The following is a 22,500-nucleotide window of genomic DNA, read 5'->3' on the forward strand; positions in this document are numbered from 1 at the left end:
GGCACCGACAGAACTAAATGGACAGAATGGAGACTGAGAGAAACTGACCAGGACAGAACCAAGGTCTAAACTGGGCCGATGTGGTCTTAACCGGGCCAATGTGGTCTAAACTGGCCCAGTGTGGTTTAAACCAGGCCGATGTGGTCTAAACCAGGCCAGTGCGGGCTAATCTGGATCATGTGGTCTGAACAGGGCCCAGAGTGAAAACATGTGCTTCACGGAGCTGTGGTCCAGCCGCATGTGCGCGAGAACAAAGGATGGATATTAAAATACACAATGGTACCGCTGACACACGTCTATTTTTTAGTTATTGAAATATTAAAGTTAATATTTTTATCAGAATGGTGCCTGTGCTGTGCTTCTGTTCCATGTATATTTATACCGATTACAACTCGACTGCCACATGAGGGAGTGACCCCATTTCTCCCCGCTCACACTGAATGTGATTGACAGTTTTGTGTCACACTCTGAACACACACACACACACACACACACACGCAGGTTAAAATGAAGCCAGTGTCTTATAACGAAACAGTCAGTTCCAATCAAACTGACAAACCTCGCAGTGTAAACACTCATAATATACTCTAATTCACAACTGGCAAGTTTCATTAAATATGAGAAAGAGAAGGAGATGAAGTGAGATGGAGTCTGTACAGAAACGTGTGGTAAAGAGGAGAGCAGGAGATTCTTCTCCCGCTGATGTCACACAGCTGATGTCACACAGCTGATGTCACACTGCTGATGTCGCTCTCAGTGCAGCATGTCCACTGTGGAAAGACTTTTTAAACAGTGAAACATCCTGCACTGGGCATGCCAGATGAGTCTGATTATTTAAATAAACGGGTCTCATTCATGAAACTCATTCCTGGTGGGTGGAGCTGTCGATTTTGGGGGGGGGGGGTCTGTGACTTCCCCCCAGTTTTCCCCTGTGGGAAGTTAGGGGCTCTTTTTCATATGAAGGTTCCCTGTGAAAAGTGCTTGCTGATTCTTCTTTTTTTAGGGGGGGGGGGGGGGGGGCATGCAAAACTGTTTGGAATACATGAACAAAATAGTTAGGAGTCACAGATCTGTGATTTCACATAAATGTCTCCCCCCCTCCCACTCACTCACACCCCCCCCCCCCCCCCCCCCCCCTCTTTCGCTGAGTAGGAATGCTGTGACCCCTTTTTCTGTCTGATTCTAAGCACCCCCTCACCCCTTTACCCCCCCTCACACACACACACACACTCACACCACCTCACACACACACACACACACTCACACTCACCCCCCTCACACACACACTCACACTCACACTCACCCCCCCTCACACACACACACTCACACACTCACCCCCCCTCACACACACACACACACACTCACACTCACACGCACACTCACCCCCCTCACATACACACACACACAGACACACACACTCACACTCACCCCCCCTCACACACACACACACACACACACTCACACTCACACTCCCCCCCCTCACACACACATACACTCACACTCACCCCCCCCCACACACACACACACACACTCACACTCACACGCACACTCACCCCCCTCACATACACACACACACAGACACACACACTCACACTCACCCCCCCTCACACACACACACACACACACTCTCACACACAAAGGGGGGAAACAGGATGGCGGCCATACTCACTACTGCACGTGTACAGAGGAGACATCACACACACACATCATATGGCTCCCATATTTTTACAGATTTTAAAAGTATTAATTTAATGATGCCAATTTCCTTCTTGCAGGGTGTAATTGTTCAAGTGTTCTGTTCTTTTTCCCAGATCTGAAAGCACACCGCAGAATGTGTCTGCAAGCTTTTGTCATCTTAATATCATAAAGGAAAAATAATCATAATAATTTCTGATCACAATAATTACTTGGGCCCGAGGCCGACTCTGACTGACTCATCGGGTGGGTAATTACGGGGGGGGCGGGGCGGGGGGGGGGGGGTGTGAGGGAGGGGGGGCAGTATTTGGCGTCTCAGAGACAAAAGCAGCAATTATAATAAGAAGGTAAAAAAACATCTTTCACTACAGCCCAGCCAAGCAGCAGCAGCACAGACAGCCCAGCCAGGCAACAGCAGCACAGACAGCACAGACCACACAGACAGCATAGCCAACACAGACATACAGCACAGAAGGGCCAGGCCCAGATTCAGCACTATGTGGAAATTCATTCAGCATCACAACCAGTCATCTCAAATGGCATCAGCCCCCCCCCCCCCCCAAATTATGCTCTACAACTTCATACAACATCAGGGGTGTCAAATTCTGGTCCTGAAAGAGCTGCAGCGTCCACAGACACGTGCGGTTTCCTCACAATGAGCGCCCAATCAGGGACTTGAGAGGAAGGCGTGTGGATGCTTCAGCCAATCGATGAGTCACTCCTGAAACACTCAGACTGCGAATGATACAACACTAAAATACTGCAGAATCTTTACTCTGCTGGTCTGATACAACACTAAAATACTGCAGAATCTTTACTCTGCTGGTCTGAGTCTACAGACTGTTCACTGGTCTGACTTCACAGAACAGCAGAATCTTTTGAGCCTTTGTTGGATTGTAGTCCACAGAACCATGAGGCTGATCATGCTGCAGACTACGAGCAACAGCTAAGAATGAGCCACAACTCAAACAGAGGACCCTGGCACTGCCAGGAGCTGGGAAGAGTGTGAATCACTCTCAGATTTCTCATCTCTCACTACCTTATGTAGTTATAAGGTGACTTATGACATGCAATGTTGTTTAATATTGAGGTTTTTCGGGTGCCGGATTGGTTTTTATTTACTTTTAATCTGATCTAGTCATTCCATAACAAAGCAGCATTGTGTGTGAATGTGGGACTGGATTTACTGACAGAGTCTTTAATCTCATTAATCTACGCACACACACACACGCACTCTCTCTTTCTCTCTCTCACACACAAACACACACACACGCCCATATTTCATACACACACGCACACACGCGCGCGCACACACACACACACACACACACACACACACACACACACACTATACACGTGCACACATGCACACATGCACACACACACATACTCACATGTGCATATGCATATGCACACACACACACACACACACACACACACATGCACATACGCACCCACACTCGCACACACACGCACAAACACACACACACATGCGCGCGCGCACACACACACACACACACACACACTATACACGTGCACACACACACACACACACATACTCACATGCGCATACGCGCACACACACACACACACACACACACACACTCACATGCACATTCGCACCCACACTCACACACACACACACTATACACGTGCACACATGCACACACACACACACACACACACACACATACTCACATGCGCATACGCACACACACACAGACACACACACTCACATGCACATACGCACACACACACGCGCACACACACACACACACACACACCCGTCAGGCAGGAGTTTCTGCAGGTCACCCCAAACACAGAGCCACTGGGACCATATTTGGCAGCGTTGGGTGGTCTGCGTCCTCTCTGAGTGCCTGGAGAGTGAGGCACAGTATTTGGCAGCACCTATTTGAGGGGTGGGGGGGGGGGGGCTGAGCTCGGTGTCCCAGTGGCAGATGGGGGGTCTGAGAGAGGAGTTATGAGGTCAGATGGGGGCAGGGGAAAAAGCTGTTGTTTGACATCAGAAATATGGAATATGTTTTTTTACTGTCAGAAATATGGAAAATATTTTTAACTGCAGTAACAGAGTGTGCGAGAATAAGAGACAGACATAGGTGCGGGAGGGGGGAAATACATCCCCCCCCCACACACCCCCTGGCTATGAGTCAGCCTCAGGAAAGATAAATAAGCACTACACAACAAAGAGAAGCAACTTCTACTCTCATCCTCACTCTAACACAGTTAGAGCACAGCTACAACCAGACTCACCCACTCTAACACAGTTGGAGCACAGCTACAACCAGACTCACCCACTCTAACACAGTTAGAGCACAGCTACAACCAGACTCACCCACTCTAACACAGTTAGAGCACAGCTACAACCAGACTCACCCACTCTAACACAGTTAGAGCACAGCTACAACCAGACTCACCCACTCTAACACAGTTAGAGCACAGCTACAACCAGACTCACCCACTCTAACACAGTTAGAGCACAGCTACAACCAGACTCACCCACTCTAACACAGTTAGAGCACAGCTACAACCAGACTCACCCACTCTAACACAGTTAGAGCACAGCTACAACCAGACTCACCCACTCTAACACAGTTAGAGCACAGCTACAACCAGACTCACCCACTCTAACACAGTTACAGCACAGCTAAGGCCTTTAGGGTCTTTAACTCCGCCCACATAGCACACAGAACCTTTAGCTCCGCCCACACAGCACCTTTAGCTCCGCCCACACAGCACCTTTAGCTCCACCCACACCACACACAGCCCCTTTAGCCCCACCCACACAGCACACAGCCCCTTTAGCCCCACCCACACAGCACACAGCCCCTTTAGCTACGCCCACACACCACATTTAGCTCCACCCACACAATATATAGCCCCTTTAGCTCCGCCCACACAGCACCTTTAGCTCCACCAACACCACACACAGCCCCTTTAGCCCCACCCACACAGCACACAGCCCCTTTAGCTCCGCCCACACAGCCCCTTTAGCCCCACCCACACAGCACACAGCCCCTTTAGCTCCGCCCACACAGCACACAGCCCCTTTAGCTCCGCCCACACACCACATTTAGCTCCACCCACACAGCACACAGCACCTCTGCTCTGGGCTCACAGCACAGACTCATTTCAATTTAAACACATCTTTTGAATGGTCTGTGTAAACTCTGCTGTAACAGTTCTTACCCTGATACATCATGGGTCTTCTTTGCAGTGACCTTGTGCTTAGAAATGTGCTGTGTAAAATACAAGCATCACGAGCAGCAGCAGCAACAGCTCCATTAAAGCCATTTGTGTTTCTATTGTCATGGCAACAGCCAATACCCCACAGGTCGCAGTAAATCGCCCCAGTCGTTTGATTTAGAATCTGTTGGTTTCGCAGACAATGCCAACAGTTACCATGGAGATGTGCCAAAACCCAGAGAGACAGACAGAAAGAGAATGAGAGAGGGAGAGCGAGAGAGAGAGAGAAACGGAGGGGAAAGAGAGAAAGGATGAGAGGAAGGTAGAGAGAGGGGGAGAGCTGGAGAGAGTTAGACAGAGATTGAGAGAGAGAAAGGGAGAGAGTGTAAGACAGAGAAAGAAAGAGGGAAAGGGTACATCTCTGTAGGGAGGGGGGTGAACTCTACCTGAACTCAAACAGACAAATAAATAAAAAGTTAAAAAATTTGTCTGAGGAATGAAACTCTGGTCCCTGTGGAATCATCATTCAAAATACTCCCTTCATTTTCACACATACACACACACCGCACCTGCAACCTGCTACACACACACACACACACACACACACACACACACACACACACACCGCACCTGCAACCTGCTACACACACATGCACATACACTGCAACCTGCTACACACACATACACTGCAACCTGCTACACACACATACACATACACTGCAACCTGCTACACACACTGTCTAGCAGTCGGAGGGTTGCCGGTTCAAACCCCGCCCTGGGCGTGTCGAAGTGTCCTTGAGCAAGACACCTAACCCCTAACCCCTAACTGCTCTGGCGAATGATAGGCATCAATTGTAAAGCGCTTTGGATAAAAGCGCTATATAAATGCAGTCCATTTACCATTTACACCGCACCTGCTACACACACACACACACACACACCTCACCTGTTACCTGCCACACACACACACACCTCACCTGCTACCTGCTACACACACACACCTCACCTGCTACACACACACAGGCTTGACACAAACACACACAGAGTGCATTTCACACAGAAGCCCCAAACCCATGCGTTGGTGTAAAACAGTTTTTTTTATGTGCGGAACGTTCCAGTTTGTCACCCTTGCAGGAGTGTGTAAGACGTGAGATCAAAAGAGAAAAAAGCAAAAACAGAAAAATGGAACAACAAACCGTCTCGCAGTTCAGGGAAAGTCTGAGTGCAGCAGTCCAGTGCTCTCATCCAGAGTTCATCCATGGCTGCCTGTCCTCATCTTCTTCTCCTGATCATCTGGGCCTGTCCTGACCTGCACAGCCTCTCCTCTCTGCTGCCCCCGGTGGATGGCTGTGGTACAGCACCCAAGGTCAGGATGCTGTAGTGTCTCTGCTGCCCCTAGTGGACGACTGTGGTACTGCGCCCAAGCTCAGGATGCTGTGGTGTCTCTGCTGCCCCTGGTGGACGGCTGTGGTACTGCGCTCAAGCTCAGGATGCTTTAGTGTCTCTGCTGCCCCTGTTGGATGGCTGTGGTACTGCCTCAGAGATCCATGCGCTGTACTGAGTCCTGTCTGATTGCGCACTGCAGTTCAGGTGGGGAGGCAGTGGTCTCCTCCTCAGGTTTTTGGCAGAGAGAGAGAGAGAGAGAGAGAGAAGGAGGGAGGGAGGGAGGGAGGGAGAAAGGGAGGGAAAACAAAGGACAGAGCAGCGTCTCGCTCCAGCAGGTTGGATCTGCTCACAGAAATCAGTCTGCTTTGCACAGGAGCCCCGGTGGGATAATCCAGTGACCCCCAATCTCCCCCCCCCCCCCTCCGTCACCCTGTCCCCCCCAATCCAAACACAGTGTAGCAGAGGGGCAGGCAGCTCCTGATTTGACCCCTCATCCAAATGGCCCATCCCGCCATGGCGCAGAGCGGTGAAGTCATTGCTCAGTCTCTGTCCTGACATAGCGTCACAAGCTGATGATGTAAAGCTGGGCAGTGTGGGAATGTGTTGACACGCCCCTTTCTACCTGCAGCACAGGTAAATCCGTCTGACTGCTATCTCACAACCCCTCGCCACTTTGGGATGATTTTGGGGTTTCCTGGTTCAGACCACACTTCTGGCTCCACACACCCCTCAGCACAGATCATGGCTGTGCTTAATCCTCTCTCTACTGCACAAACAAAAACAGCGTCGCAGAAAAGTGTCTGTACTGTACATTAATGGGCAGATATGCAGGTAAATTTGTGTCGCTTTTATTTTGACAGAATAAGACGGGATTACTGATAATCACCCCTGGCCCAGCTGTTCCCAGCATGCCCTGCTGTTGGTGCATTCTGCGTGTGAAAGCAGCACAGAGTTTCTGCTCTTGCCTTCTGACCCAAGTCCCTCTGAGACTAAGCAAGAGCACTGCATCATGGGTAAAAACACAAGGGTGACAACTTCTCAAATAGTGAATTTGTGTGTTGGCATGGTTTTGTGAATTGCAAGTGAATGTGTGTGTGTGTGTGGTTGTGTAACTGTGTGTGAATGTGTGTGTGTGTGTGTGTGTTTCATTTTTAGCCTGGCCTTGATTTCATCATCTAACATATTCCTGTTTCTCTGGATGTGATCATAAGCATAAACAGAAGTTCTCCAGGGTAACCCCCCCCCCCTCCACCTCTCTGTTTACATCCCCCATGTTAGCAATACTGTAAGTTTAATATATTCTTCATCCACAACTCCACCATGGAGTCAAATCTTCCACATCATCTCACTGAGCAGAGTACGAACCCCAGACTAAACAAGCTGAGCAGGGAGAGTTCAAATTAAATCACAAAGAAAAGGGCAAACAAACCAAACAGCAGAATTCTAAAAACAACAAACTAAATAAAAACACATCCTGACGAACACAGATTAATATAGCACAACAGCCAAATACAAAAAAGAAAAAAAGTGGATTCATGGCACAAGTATTTATATGATCTGTAAGTGTTTATCGAGATTGACAAACAATCTGAGCTCACTGACTTTAATGTCTGCTTGGTTTTAAAGTGCACACACGCACATACGCACACACACACGTATGCACATTGTGCACACGCACACATACACACACACGTGTGTAGGGATGCACTTTGCACACGCACGCACACAGACACACACACGTGTGTAGGGATGCACTTTGCACACGCACGCACACATACACACACACGTGTAGGAATGCACTTTGCACACGCACGCACACTTGTACGTAGCTACACAGTAACTGTACAAACGCTGTGTGGGTGCAGGGCCTCTCTCACACTTTGTAGTACACGTTGGCGGGGTTTTGGGGGGGCATCTCCTGCACGATGTAGACGGGGTGCCCGTAGTCCCCGCTCACCTTCTCGTAGTGCGGGCAGTAGGCGGAGTCAGAAGTCCGCAGCGGGAAGATGATGTCACTGGGCTCAGAGCCGGAGTTGTTGCTGGCTCCGCCGACAGCCCCCCCACTCGCAGCCCCCCCTCCAGCGGTGCCCCCCACACCCCCCATGGCGGCCCCCCCACCCGCAGCCCCCCCCCTGAGGGAGGACAGGGTGATTGGGGGGTGGCGAGACGCGGTGGGTTTGGGGCGACGGCAGCAGTAGCACAGCCCGCACACCACGGCCCCCACCAGCAGGAGAAAAGCCACGCCCCCGACTCCGCCCCCAATCAGCACCATGTTGGAGAAGAACGGCCTGGCCCCGCCCTCAGCCCCGCCCACTGAGCCTGGGTGTGTGGCGTTTCCCACTGGACCTGCAGAATGAGAGAAGAGCCGTGTGATTTCTGTGTTGCCCCAAACCCCCCCCCGCCCAGCCCAGATTCCTCTCCCCCTGAGCCTCCCCCTGTCTGAATGATCCCCCTCCCTCTCTCTCCTCTCTCTCTCTTGCCTCTCTGTCTCTCCCTCCCCCTCTTTTCTCTCTCTCTCTCATTCCACGATGGAGGGGAACCTCCATTAAATAACTCTGCTCTCTGCAGCACACAGGCGGAGGTGGTGATGGCGATGCTGTAGACGCAGGCACTCACTCTGTCCCACTTTAAGCACCACCTTCATCCCGCGGGTGACGCATGCCCCCCCCCTCCGGCTGTCAAGACCCTGCCGCGTCCCGTCTGAGGTGGCTGAGGGACAAGGAGCATCAATCAATCAATAAATCAACCGATCAATCATTCAATCAATGAATCAATCACACATAACCACAGACACAGCCGCAGCCACACAGACACACATAACCATCACACACTCACACACACACATATACACGCACTCGCTTTCGCACACTCACTCTCACAAACAGACACACACATAACCATCACACACACACACACACACACACTCGCTCTCGCTCACTCACAGACTCACAGACTCACAGACTCACAGACTCACAGACTCACAGACTCACAGACTCACAGACTCACAGACACACAGACACACAGACACACAGACACACAGACACAGACACAGACACAGACACAGACACAGACACAGACACAGACACAGACACAGACACAGACACAGACACAGACACACTCACACTCACACTCACACTCACACTCACACTCACACTCACACTCACACTCACTCAACACACTCACTCAACACACTCACACTCACACTCACACTCACACTCACACTCACACTCACACTCACACTCACACACTCACCGATGATGTAGTAGTCTCTGTGGGTGTGGAACTCGTGCCCCCACAGGTTCGGGGAGAACTCCTGGAACTTGATGGTGAAGCGCGTGTTGCTGTGGGGCTTGTCGCAGGTGAGCAGCAGGTTGGGCTCGTCTGTGACCTCACACCTGTCGGCTTGCTCACGCGTGCGCACCAGGTACAGCTTGTAGAACTCGTACTCCGGGGGGGCATGGGGGTCCCCTGGGACGGACGCCGGGCAGATCAGGTCCAGCCGGTCGCCGATCTGCGGGTAGAGCACGTACCCCCGGGTATCCCCAAACCTGCACAGGGAGAGAGGATGACTCACAGTCACCCGTTTCCATAGAAACCAACACCAGTGGCGACATCACACGGTTAAACTCTGCCCAAGTCAGGTGATCACCAGTCCACTGCTCCTGCACTCAAACTGCACCAACACACACACACACGTATCCATATGGGCATGCATGTGTACAAATGTGTGTGTGTGTGTGCTGGAGCTGCACTCCGTATGGAACACAGCCCTGTCCTGGTTCACTGGGTCTGTATGGATGGGGTCAGAGAGGGGTCACTGCAGAACTAGGGTACCCATGTGACTACTGATAAAACATGAGAAGTATGTGTGTGTGTGTGTGTGTATGTGCCTGTGCATGTGTGTATAGTGTGTTTTTGCAAAGAAAGAGTGTGCATATATAGTGTGTTTTTGTAGAGAGAGTGTGTCTGTGTATAGTGTTTTTTTGGAGTGTGTGCTCGCTTATGTGGTGTGCTTGTGTATGCAGTGTGCTTGTGTATGTAGCATGCTGGTGTATGTAGCATGCTGGTGTATGTAGTGTGCGTGTGTATTTAGCATGCTGGTGTATGTAGTGTGCTGGTGTATGTAGTGTGTTTGTGTATGTAGCATGCTGGTGTATGTAGTGTGCTGGTGTATGTAGCATGCTGGTGTATGTAGTGTGCTGGTCTATGTAGTGCGTCTGTGTAAATTGTGTGCATTTCTGTGGGCATCCACCCATCTCCAGCCAAACAGCAGTCCTGGTGGGCAGGGCTCAACCAGCCTCTTCCCATCTCCTCAAACGAGGTCATCGATCAACGAGTGTCAGCACTGCTGCACATGTGACAATGACATCAGCAGGCGAAACAGAGGGCTGCTGGGTGTTGTAGTCCAGATCATGCTACTTGCAGACTCTGACTGCACTAGGGGGTGCTGCCCGGCGTGTGATTGGTTGATTCTGCTGGACAGCCTGCTTTGTGAGTGGATCTTCGTTCCTTTCAGTGCCCCAGCTCAGCGGAGCACATGTGTACGTCACACATTCAGCTGATGGTATTACAGCCTCTGTTCCTATGACCTCTACAGAGCAGGTCGAGCTGCAGAAGCACGCAAGAGCCGACCCAGCGCCAACCCAGCACCCAACCAGCACTGACCCAGAGCCAACCCAGTGCCGACCCAGTGCCGACCCAGTGCCAACCCAGCGCCAAACCAGCACCAACCCAGTGCCCACCCAGCACCAACCCAGCGCCAACCCAGCGTCCACCCAGCACCAACCCAGTGTCCACTCAGCGCCAACCCATCGCCGACCCAGCACCAACTCAGCACCGACCCAGCGTCTACTCAGCGCCAACCCAGCGCTGACCCAATGTCCACTCAGCGCCAACCCAACGTCCACTCAGCGCCAAACCAGCGCTGACCCAGCACCAACCCAGCGCCAACCCAGCGCCGACCCAACACCGACCCAGCGTCCAACCAGCGCCAACCCAGCATCCACCCAGCACCAACCCAATGCCGACCCAGCACCAACCCAGTGTCCACCCAGCACCCACCCAGCGTCCACCCAGCGCCAACCCAGGCGCCAACCCAGCGCCAACCCAGCACCAACCCAGCGCCAACCCATCGCCGATCCAGCACCAACCCAGCGCCAACCCATCGCCGATCCAGCACCGACCCAGCGCTGAATATGCTGGAGAAAAAACAAAATTGTGTAAACGTTGCAGATGCATTATCGTGAGAAACGTGCATTCCACAGGTGGGGGCCCTGTGGGACAGCACCCCCCCCCCCCCTCACACTTCCCATTAACCTCAAATAAACGGGAAACATGGCATGAAAAGGGCTAAAAATATAAACTCCTTTTGTTTTGTCTTCAGGGTAACTTAGCAGCAAAGAGAGGGAGAAAATAACTACCCCTCTTTCTCCCCTCTTCATCTCTCTTCTTTCCATCCCTTTCTCAAGCTCTGTCACTCTTTCTCTCTCGGGAATGAACAATTTCCCTTTTTGAGTTGTTGAATAAAATGTTCACGCTAATGAGGAGATTGAGTGACAGCTACACAATATGACAAAGACAGAGAGAGAGAGACGGGGGGGGGCAGTGAAATGCATACATACTGAGTGTGTGAAGGCAAAGGACCCGACTGACAGCACAGCCTCCCTCTCGACAGAAGAGAAAAGCAGAGGAAAGACAGGAGAGACAGAGAGAAAGTAAGAGTGAGAAGAGGGTTTAAAAAGAAGTTTTACATGGAAGAGAGGGAGCGATGAGGTCATCACTGTGAGACAGGAGAGGGAGAGATGAGGTCATCCTTGTGAGACAGGACAAGGACTGGTGAGGGTATCACGATGAGGGAATCTGAGGGAGCAGTGCTGTGCTCAACACAAAAAGCATCGAAGTGAAATTAGTGCAATTACACTGTGTATAATCACAACCATACTTTCAGTCTGCAGCCAGGAAAAACCACACACAGCACACGAGAGAGAGATAAAGAGAGAGGGTGGACAGAGAGAGAGAGAGGGGGTGGGCGGAGAGAGAGAGAGAGAGAGGGGGGGGAAGAGAGAGGGAGAGAGAATACTCACAGTGGAGAGATGTATAGTAATGGAGAAGATCTTAGTCAGCAGTACAGTTAATCCAGACTGGAACGAAACATGAAAGCTGGAACGCTAAGCTATATCTGGCATTACACATGATTTAAGGAACACCCCTAAGAGGAGAGGAGAAGAGCGATCTGAACTGCAGAAAGTTGTCAGTGTAAAAGTATGAAGGGACTTGGAAAAGAAAGACTGTGTTTGGATTGGGGGAAGAGTGGCTTTGGCTGTAAAATGAAGGAAGGATAGAAAGGAGAGAGAGAGGGGAGAGGAGGGGGAGGGAGGTAGAAGAATAGGTTAAAATGCCTAAAGGATATTAACCCTGACTTGGAATCTGTCTGACCAGAAAAACAACTGCATTTATTTATTTTTTATTACGTTGCGCTGAAGAGAGGGAGATGACTCTGGCGTTCAGCAGTTTAAAGGAGTACTGCTGAAATCCAAAATGTAAATATAAACATTATGAACATATTAACATTATTCAGTATTAAACATGTTCATTGAGTCTCCTAATGTGCAACAATCAGCCAGCAACCTGCGTTCACAATTGTCCACTTCCTGGCCCATCCAGTCAAATCATCCTCCATCTTCGGAGGGAACTGTGTAACCACAGTAACCATGTTGCAATGTACCAGAAGTCAAAGGTGAGATCTGCAATCTCAGATTCCACTTGTTTATTTATTTCTGTCTTCCTAATTAATTTTCTCTTTTAAAATTAGAAACACTTAGTCTGGTTAATTAGGCTTTTTTCCAGAGACAATTAGGCAGTGACTCATTAATGATTTACGAGCGGAGGAAGATTAATTTTTAATGTGCGATTGAGATGGACTACTGTTGTACAACTTACCCCCCAGCGCTACACTCAAATCATTTAAACTCATTTACAATCACTCACAGTCATTTCCTGATGTTTTCCCAACGTCCTGCCAAAGAACGCCCCCCTAGAGCTTCAAACTCGAACCCGAGCACTGAGTACTGCTAAGCTGCAGACCAGCACTAGTGCAGGAGGAGAGAGAGAGGGAGGGAGAGAGAGAGACGGAGAGAGAGAACCAACACACACACACACACACACAGCACACATCTCTTTCAGAGTAAAGACATATTCCGGAAAAGGTGATAATAATGGAAACGTACATTCTTTGAAGCACCTACGTTGGAGCTTCTAAGAATGTACGTGAAGCTCAAACTGCGACGTCTGTTCCACACGAGATAAACCTGCACGTTTGTCTCACCATGCGTGAGAGACAATCAACCACAACTTTACATCATACTGACTTAGTCTGCTAAAAACTACAATGGCCGACCTAAGTAGAACAAAAATGCAGTTGTTTTTCGTCCATGCACTGTAGGTCGGAAATATACAGCAAACATATTTAACCGCGGACCACCCACGCCCCTCTAGTTACTGCCAATTACAGCTTCCTCGCGCCTCATATTAAAGTAACGGTAAAAACTGACAGGAGACAGACTGGTAGCATCAGTGTTTTAAACACGATTACGATAACCTGTATTGTCATTCGTGGATAATCTTGCACCGCTATTTTACTGAACACGAACAATCGATGAGATTACATTCCGGGAAATTTCACAATGAATGAAACCTTACATTCGCTCCCATTCCCAACGGCAGAAAGACAATGTTGGTTTCAGGTAAAGAAACATATGCCGCACGTAAAACCGCACAACTGCTTAAGGCTACTCCACGCAGAGCCGGCCACAGACATAAACACGATTCGGTCATTAGGACCACTAATATCCCTGGAACCCGCGACTCAAGATTTATTTAAAAATGATCTTTAGTCGTTTATACTGGAGCACTTTGGGCCCACAACAACGTTCTTGTTTAGGGCCAATAAAACCTGCTCTGACTCCACGAGATAAGTCTTTTAACCCCAACGAGACGAAATTCCACTACAACAGTAGCCTTCATGCCAAACTGCTTGCAGGTTATCTAACTTTGACACAAAACAAGAACAAGTGAACCGAAGTTGACACAATTCAGTTTCTGGAAAGCTGAGCGCAAACTCTCACACACGTAGTTGGGAGCGCTGGGCATAACGACGCAGGTTACCCGACTAAACCTGACCCGACTGAGTTTTACCCATATAGGACCGGAGACCTTTTCCTCCAGTCATAAACAGTTATTAGGCTAGAAATATTACTGGTTACATTACAACAAAAACTACTACTGCTACTACTAATAATAATAATATCGGTTGGTGATTATTGCTATCAATAATAATAATAATAATAATAATAATAATAATAATAGGCCTAATAATAATAATAATAATAATAATGTTATTATTATTATTATTATTGCGGTATTAGCCTACTTCACCGAATACCACGAGAAAGATCCCCAAAACAATTAAATCGTATCAGTAAAACTTATGTTATCAGTTTAGCGCAGCTAACCTGCTTCAACCACTAACCGGCTTCCCAAAGACGTCCAACCGCCAACCTCAGCAGGTATAATTCCTCAGAGAAGGGGAAGGGGGGGGGGGGGGGGAGACACGAACTCTAACAGAAATGCAAAAGATCAATCCCGACATACGACAGGACCAGTCAGTTGCTATCATGAACCAATGCATGTTCAGGTTTAAGACACTTGATTGAAACCAGTGTCAACGTGTATTGAACAAAACAATAGCCTAGATATGTTACTATTGTATACATGCGTATATCAAAGACACACACAACATAGCAGCGCAATAACGTACCTTTTGTTCAAAGAGTTCCAGTATATGGGCTCCATGTTGGTCGCGGAGATTCCAAGTAAATCCACAAGGAACACGAGCAGAATTCTCAATCTGCCTGCACCTTTCCGACACGCCATTGTCACCCCCGAACCCAGTCTTTTTCCTCCCATCAAAGCAACGGGTAGTCGGCAGCAGTGTTTTGGACAAAGCCTCTCACCAACAGCCGTATGAAAAGTTGAATTAATCCGTCAGTGCGTACGGAGATGGCGTGGCTCCGCCAACCGCATCGGCATATGCGCCCCCCGAAACACACACACACACACACACACACACGCACACACGTGAACGAGAACTTAAAATAAAAATATTAGCTCTAAGTTTTTTTTAACGCGTCTACCCCCGAAGTATTGTCATTAGCAAAATAAAGTTGTCCTTTTTTTTGAAGACCGCCGTAATTATGTCAGCGAAAACAGAAATAGGTTAATCCAGTTCCAAGATTTAAAATAAAAATAAATTAATATTAAGTTTTGTGAGTTTATCCTTCACGAGACGCCGTGCATTTCTCCTACCGGTCAAATTTCTCTCTTTTAAAGTAAGCTCATTTTCCACATTTCGACCTGGGCCGTTTCAAATCCGTCTTTAAAGTGACCCTTGTTACTACAACCCTCGAGAGTCATGAGGGTCTCTTGCCCTCTACTCTCTCTCATCGGATTATCCCAGGGAAAGAGCCGCGGAACATTGGGAACTATGACAACTATTTAAGCTCTGAGTGGTTCCTGTCCCCTTCGCGTTTTCATCACTAAAATCACGGAGCTATGCATTCCCCAGTCCCCACTAGCGCACGGGGACGCTCGGCAATTCCCTCCGGAATTCGACGGTAGATGTTCTCATAGGAGACGACCCACTCATTCTTTTCCGTGGAAAATGGGAGCTTGTAAAAGAAAGTGTGAGGTAGGCTACCATCAGAAAGAGACAGAACCATATGACTAAAGTTCTACGAAACGAAAACGACGGAAGGCGAATTTAAGACCGTCGTGCAGATGAAACGGCTACCAAGGTTCGCCCTATAGCACGCAGATATAAACAGGCTGAGACGTTAACAGCCGGCTTCGCCAACAGACATTCGGATTCGATTCACTGCTTCTTCACCTTTCCGTCTCCTGTTCCAATTCACTCTCACTCACCCATCGCTCCCAACGCATTGGCACGCGCTCCGCTCGAGAATGAGAGGGGTGTGTGTTTTTTGTTTGGTGGAGGGGGGGGGGGGACCTAATAAAAAAAAGGTGAGATCAGACCGGTCTCCTTCGACCTCTCCACCAGGCCAACCCTGTCTCTCCGACCCATCCCTAACACAGAGACAGAACGTGTGGGGAGTTCACAACCTCAGAACTACGCGCACAGGGAGAATCTGAGCAAAGTGTTTCTCCTTCAGTAGCCCGCTTCGCCCCACACCACTCTCAGCGATGAGCGCCAGAACTAGGTAATTTCATTTATTTTATGATCATAGCGCCTCCAGTGGACCGTTAGCGCTCGGTCTTCACTGTGGCCAAGCTGGCCGTGGGCAGTTGTTTTGTCCACTTAACGTAATTTAAATATGCCCCCGCCAAGGCGTAAGTTGGCGGGATGGCATACCTGCCATTCCAATAAACGCACTTCTTTTTCAGTTACGGCCAACCAGCCAAACTGAGGAAGTTTGTAATTACAATTCTACTGTCGTTCTTGCGACCTATTTAACAACCAGCAAACTGTGTCAGCCGGAGTCATTTCCATCATCATATTTGGTCTTGCGCGTTCAAGGGGGTTCTATGCGTGTGGGTGTTATACAAACATCGCGGACGGATGTTATACATAACTGTGACACCAGCAAAAACTGTTTAAACAGTCGGTGCTGAAGTAGTGTCTTTGACGTTGCACGTGACGCCCGGGTTGAGGGGACCACACAGCGTTGTTTTACGCGGCGCCCAGGTTTGTTGCCTAGGCTATTCAAACTCAACCGAAGTCCCAACATAGGAGGCCTCAAACAAAACTGCAGCAGCACTGCCACTGTGTGGAGACTAGATAGAAGGCAGCCCCCATTTTGAACCGACGCGCTGAGAAGTGAAATTAAAGCCTTTAACAAAACGGATACTTTAAACCTTAATTTTATATTTTGTATTTGTATAGTCAAACTTGTGGGCTACTTTTTAATGCACATATGAAGATATTCTGTGCTATTCAGTTTGCGTTTCGCCACATGAAGGCCTACTAATAGATGATGCTTAGGGTAATTCATACGCCACACTACAGAATTTCAAGTTAATGGGCGATTTATACGTTTTATTCACATTCGGAATGAATTGAATTGGAATGAAATGAGTTTACTTTTAAATGAACAGCAACAAGAGCAGACCTGTTGTGCTACAAAATGGCTCCCGTGGCACAAGGCTCTCACCTGTTATTTCAGGCGTTACTAGCATCTCCATGGTAACCAGCTACTGTCGAGAATCACCAAGAGACCGGTTTTATTGAATCAGGTTGGTGTGATAACACCGCTAATTTTAACCTTTCATAATAAGAACAGAACAGACCACCCGTTTAAGGTTTGCAGAAACGACTACAGGATTGCAAACGATCAGGTCAACGGCACAAGTCCACAGGGGGAAAATTTTTATTTTGTGAAAAATGTTTTGCGCGACTACACGATGAACATCACATACTTCCACAGCCCCTAATCCACTGGCAAACTGACAAAACAATAAGAGCGCGAAAACTACACATAGGCATGTGCGATGACAAAGGCGGGTGTCAATGCAAAGCAATTTTACTTAAAAAGGCAAAAAACAGAACGTCCTGACCAAACGGGATACGACTGTAACCATGGTGACACAGATGTTCTCTCGCGGGGAGTACCTATCCAAAACATGCACTATGGTAAGTGGTAAGACCCCCCTTGTCCAGACGTCAAGATCAATCAGAGAATAAAGGCTGTCATTATTTCAGTCGGTTTATTATTTACATTTTTTTGTTCTTAAAAAAAAAAAAAAAGACTACTTACATTTTATGTTGTCCTTTCTGTTGGATGCATTTGCTTTTACTGTGGTATCAAAAACATTCAGAAAGGTGTTCTGTTTTCAATACACCAGGGGTACGGCTGACCAGTTTCAGCTGCAAAAGGCAGATTCTACAGTCATGGTGAAGTAACTAACAAATAAAACCGGACTGCAAGAGAACTGCACGACCGATCTGCTTCTCAAGGAGTCTAAAAGTGTACATGCATGCAGGTGTGTGCATGTTTGTGAGGGTGTGCATGTGCATGCAGGTGTGTGCATGTTTGTGAGGGTGTGCACGTGCATGCAGGTGTGTGCATGTTTGTGAGGGTGTGCACGTGCATGCAGGTGTGTGCATATTTGTGAGGGTGTGCATGTGAATGCAGGTGTGTGCATGTTTGTGAGGGTGTGCACATGCATGCAGGTGTGTGCATGTTTGTGGTGTGCACGTGTATGCAGGTGTGTGCATATTTGAGAGGGTGTGCATGTGCATGCAGGTGTGTGCTTATTTGAGAGGGTGTGCACGTGCATGCAGGAGTGTGCATGTTTGTGAGGGTGTGTATGTGCATGCATGTGTGCGCATGTCTGATGGCAAAAGCATGCAGGTTGTTGAGTTCAAAACTATAAGCTCAGTACTACAGGAAATGCATTATTGTGCAAATTCAATTAACCGAAAATTTCTCACTGAAAATTACAGCAGCTCTGCGGATAGTCAAGAGTCCCTCAGCCAATTCTCTCTGTCCACCCCTATCGGTCAGCTCAGCCCTGCCCCCAGGCCTGTGCCCCACCCCTCCCAGGCCTGTGCCCCTTGCTCAGAGGAGCTACATTTTAGGCCTTTGACTCTGGAAATCTGTAACATCACAGCACACAAAGCAAAGCTGTTTGAGCATCATAAGCTGTGTCAGTACAGGTATTTACAGGACTGCAGAGTCAGGACAGTGCACACCTGCGTTTGCATACGAGTGTGTGCGTGTGAGTGAGTGTGTGTGTGTGGGCATGCAAGTGTACTATGTTTTGTGTCCTCACTGGGCGATATGTATGGTTAGCGTATACTCTGTACGGTTAGAGTAAGCTTTGTACGGTTAGCAAATACACTGTACAGTTAGCGTGTACTCTGTACGGTTAGAGTAAGCTTTGTATGATTAGCGTATACACTGTACGGTTAGCGTATACTCTGTATGATTAGCGTATACACTGTACGGTTAACGCATACTCTCTATGGTTACTTTGTAGGGTATACTCTGTAAAGTTACTCTGTAAAGTTACTCTGTAGCGTATACTCCGTAGCGTATACTCTGTACAGTTAAGGCAGGTCAAATGAAGGATAGAAATTAGCCCCAGAGTCCCAGGGCAGGTATAGGACTGCTGGAAGAATGATGTGGGTGGGGCCACGATCCAGTCCCCGCCCTCCAGTCCTTCGGGCAAGTTCAGAGCCCCGCCCCCAGCAGGGAGGCCACGTTCAGAGCCCCGCCCCCAGCAGGGAGGCCACGTTCAGAGCCCCGCCCCCAGCAGGGAGGCCACGTTCAGAGCCCCGCCCCCAGCAGGGAGGCCACGTTCAGAGCCCCGCCCCCAGCAGGGAGGCCACGTTCAGAGCCCCGCCCCCAGCAGGGAGGCCACGTTCAGAGCCCCGCCCCCAGCAGGGAGGCCACGTTCAGAGCCCCGCCTCATCCCTGGTAGGCCTGTCAATCTAACGTCCAGCACATCCGTCTCCTAGTTCGTAATGCACGCCTCTGGCACTGTGGCAGAGGGAGGGAGGGAGGGAGGGAGAGAGAGACGGAGAGAGAGGGAAAGGGGAGTTAGGTAAGAAAAGTATGGCACTCTGCTACTCCAGAATGTAAGGACTGTGTAAATAATGAACAGCAGCACCATGACTAACTAAGGGCAGAACGCAGCAGACAGGAAGTCACAAGCAGTAGACAGGAAGTCACATAGCAGCACACAGGAAGTGGTACAGCAACAGACAGGAAGTTGCACAGCAGCAGCATTTTTTTGTGGTCCATCTCTGTACGTTATGCAGATTTATAGACACAGCCCCAACACAGGCCCCCACATCACCCAGACTGATACTCTGATCCCACTGTCCAGAGCCAGATCTTACCTGTCGCAGGTCCTCCTGGATCTGGCCCATGATCCCTTTCTGTCCCGGTCCCAAACCTCCAACCGCAGTATTCCTCCCCAACCTCTCCACAGGAAGTGATGTCAGAGCCAGGCTCTGGTAGTTCCTGGGAACTGTTCAGCCTCCTCTGTAGTCCAGTGTCCCAAAAATATTTATTTTCCTCAGATCAGGCAACTGAGTGCAGCCGAAAAGTTTAAATCCACCAATTTCTTTTTGCAGAGGAAGTTTAGGAGGGGTGGGGGGCATTTTCCTTCTTTAACTGCTCCAGTAAAGAGTTACTTGTGAGGAACACTCATTAAAATATGAAGTTCCCTAAATTGTACATCAGGCACCATTAGTTTTCACAACAGCTGAATAAAAACACCCTCCCCCCCGACCCCCCCACCCTACCCCCCCCTCCCCCCGACCCCCCCACCCACATCAACCAGAGAACGTCCTTGGCTACCGCTTCAGAGGTGCCAAAGTGCATTCTGGGAGAGGGTAATCCTAAAAGCCCCCCTCACAAACAGAGCCAAATAAAAAACGAGCACGAAGCCCCGCCCCCTTTTTCTGCTCGGCTACAGCGTCCCGCTGCGGCTCATTCAACCCAGGAAAGAAAAAAGCAAAACTGCATTTAAAGCGCAGATCGCTTCCACAAGCTGGAGAAGTACCCAAAGCACACACAAAGGTCCGGTCCTGCGCTCCTGTGAAGGCAGGTCACCTTCAGAGTCGAAGGAAAAACCAGAAAGTAAAGATACAAAAAAAAAAACCTCAAACTGGACAGTCAAACATTAAAAAAAACAAAAAGCAGTTCTGTCCCATGGGTCCCTTAGCCACACCCATCAACAGCATCAAAGTAAAATAAGTGTCAATCATATTTTTGGATTCAGCTCCGCCCCCTCAGTGTAAACATGGGATTCTGGGAAATAGTGACGAGGCAGTGAGACAGCAGTAGGTCCGTTTCCTTTTTCTGCTTTTTCATACTTTTTAAAAAAACTGAAATTGGTTTCTTCTTCCAGCATACTTTGTATCCTTTTGCGCTTTTTAAATTCTTCTTTTAAAAAAATGGTTTTTGCCGTTTTGCCTACTGAAGAATTCTGCCTTGCCTCAATTTTCTTGGAATACATTCAATATAAAAATAAAAACTCGCTTCTGAAGGATGCAAATAAAAAGACAAAAAAGTAGCAGCTCAAGAACACTCAAAATGCGAGTCCAAAATACTTTTCACTTCGTGTGATGTATACACAAAATATAAATGTATCAACAGCAAAACAGTGAAAACATACAAGCACTGCTGCTTGCACACGCACACAGGCACATTCCTCTCAAAACACAAGTTTCATCCAATAACAAAATGACAATGAATGATAAGCTTGTTTCATACATGTTGGTAAGCAATGAAAACATTGTGCAGGATAATATTTCCAAAACACACAGATATACACACTCACTCATGTATGCACACACTCACTCATGCACGCAATTCACAAAAATATTCATTTCTACACCCAATTTTAGTCTTTTTTTTAAACACAAGTGCAAATCTTCAAGTTTTTAAATTTCTTTTTTTTTTAATAACTTTTTTATATAAATGTTTAGAAAATAAACAACAGTGTTTGATTTTCAAGAAAGGATTTGCTAAAACAAAAAACAAAAAACAAAAAAAAAATCTTCACCTCCCCACCCCTCATCAGTTCAAAGTAACTTTCCAGTTCTTGTGTTGTGTGTGAGTGTAGTGTGTGTGTGTGTCGTCTGTGTGTGTGTGTGTGAGTGTGTGTGCGTGCACACGTGTGCAGAATCACAGAATCCTCCAGTAATAAAGTGCTTCAAGTTTAAGGTGCTTTTTGTAATAAGTGCCAGAGTCCGTCCACCCGCCCGCCCCCCAGACCCTGGGAGAGAAAAGGGGGTTACCTCACTGGAGCCTGTCCCGCAGGGGAGACACAGCTTTAAGATGAGACTCCGCCCCCCTCCTGGATCAGGCCCCGCCCCCTCCCCTGGGCCAGGCCCAGCCCCTCCTCCAGCAGTGCACAGTGGTCATTGGAAGGCCTCGGTATCTATTGCTGTGGATCAGTAATCCTCCACCGGATCCATTTCACTCAGACTGAGCCGGTCCCCCGCACCATGGAACGAGTATCCTGCAGAGCGGACCGCACAGCACAGTGTTACAGCACAGCTTTACTGCACAGCCTTAAAGCACAGTGTTACAGCACAGCTTTACTGCACAGCACAGCATTACTGCACAGTGTTACAGCACAGCTTTACTGCACAGCCTTAAAGCACAGTGTTACAGCACAGCTTTA

The 22,500-nt window shown here is 48.6% G+C and overlaps 2 protein-coding genes across 6 annotated transcripts in view; both read right to left on the reverse strand.

The window, feature by feature from the left end:
* Window positions 1-5,977: 5,977 nt before the first annotated feature.
* On the reverse strand, window positions 5,978-18,447 carry efnb3b (ephrin-B3b). Of its 2 annotated transcripts, none has more exons than XM_035432941.1 (4): window positions 15,101-18,447; window positions 9,538-9,833; window positions 8,902-8,994; window positions 5,978-8,631 (listed from the first exon to the last, which is right to left on the reverse strand). In XM_035432941.1, exons 1-4 carry the CDS (start codon window positions 15,247-15,249, stop codon window positions 8,159-8,161), a joined length of 1,011 nt encoding a protein of 336 aa, XP_035288832.1. In that variant the 5' UTR covers window positions 15,250-18,447; the 3' UTR covers window positions 5,978-8,158. The 2 variants fall into 2 exon arrangements, with proteins under 2 accessions (XP_035288832.1, XP_035288833.1); XM_035432942.1 differs by lacking the exon at window positions 15,101-18,447 and adding an exon at window positions 13,984-14,569.
* Window positions 18,448-20,778: 2,331 nt separating this feature from the next.
* The window catches only part of LOC118235510 (GRB10-interacting GYF protein 1-like), a 14,860-nt gene continuing 13,138 nt past the window's right edge, over window positions 20,779-22,500 (reverse strand). For all 4 annotated transcript variants that reach the window (XM_035432934.1, XM_035432935.1, XM_035432937.1 and 1 more), the window contains one exon: window positions 20,779-22,335. In XM_035432934.1, the coding sequence (XP_035288825.1) occupies window positions 22,268-22,335 (68 nt within the window). In that variant the 3' untranslated portion in view covers window positions 20,779-22,267. The remainder of the gene's footprint in view (window positions 22,336-22,500) is intronic.

Source organism: Anguilla anguilla, chromosome 9, assembly GCF_013347855.1.
Source record: "Anguilla anguilla isolate fAngAng1 chromosome 9, fAngAng1.pri, whole genome shotgun sequence".
NCBI classification, from domain to species: domain Eukaryota; kingdom Metazoa; phylum Chordata; class Actinopteri; order Anguilliformes; family Anguillidae; genus Anguilla; species Anguilla anguilla.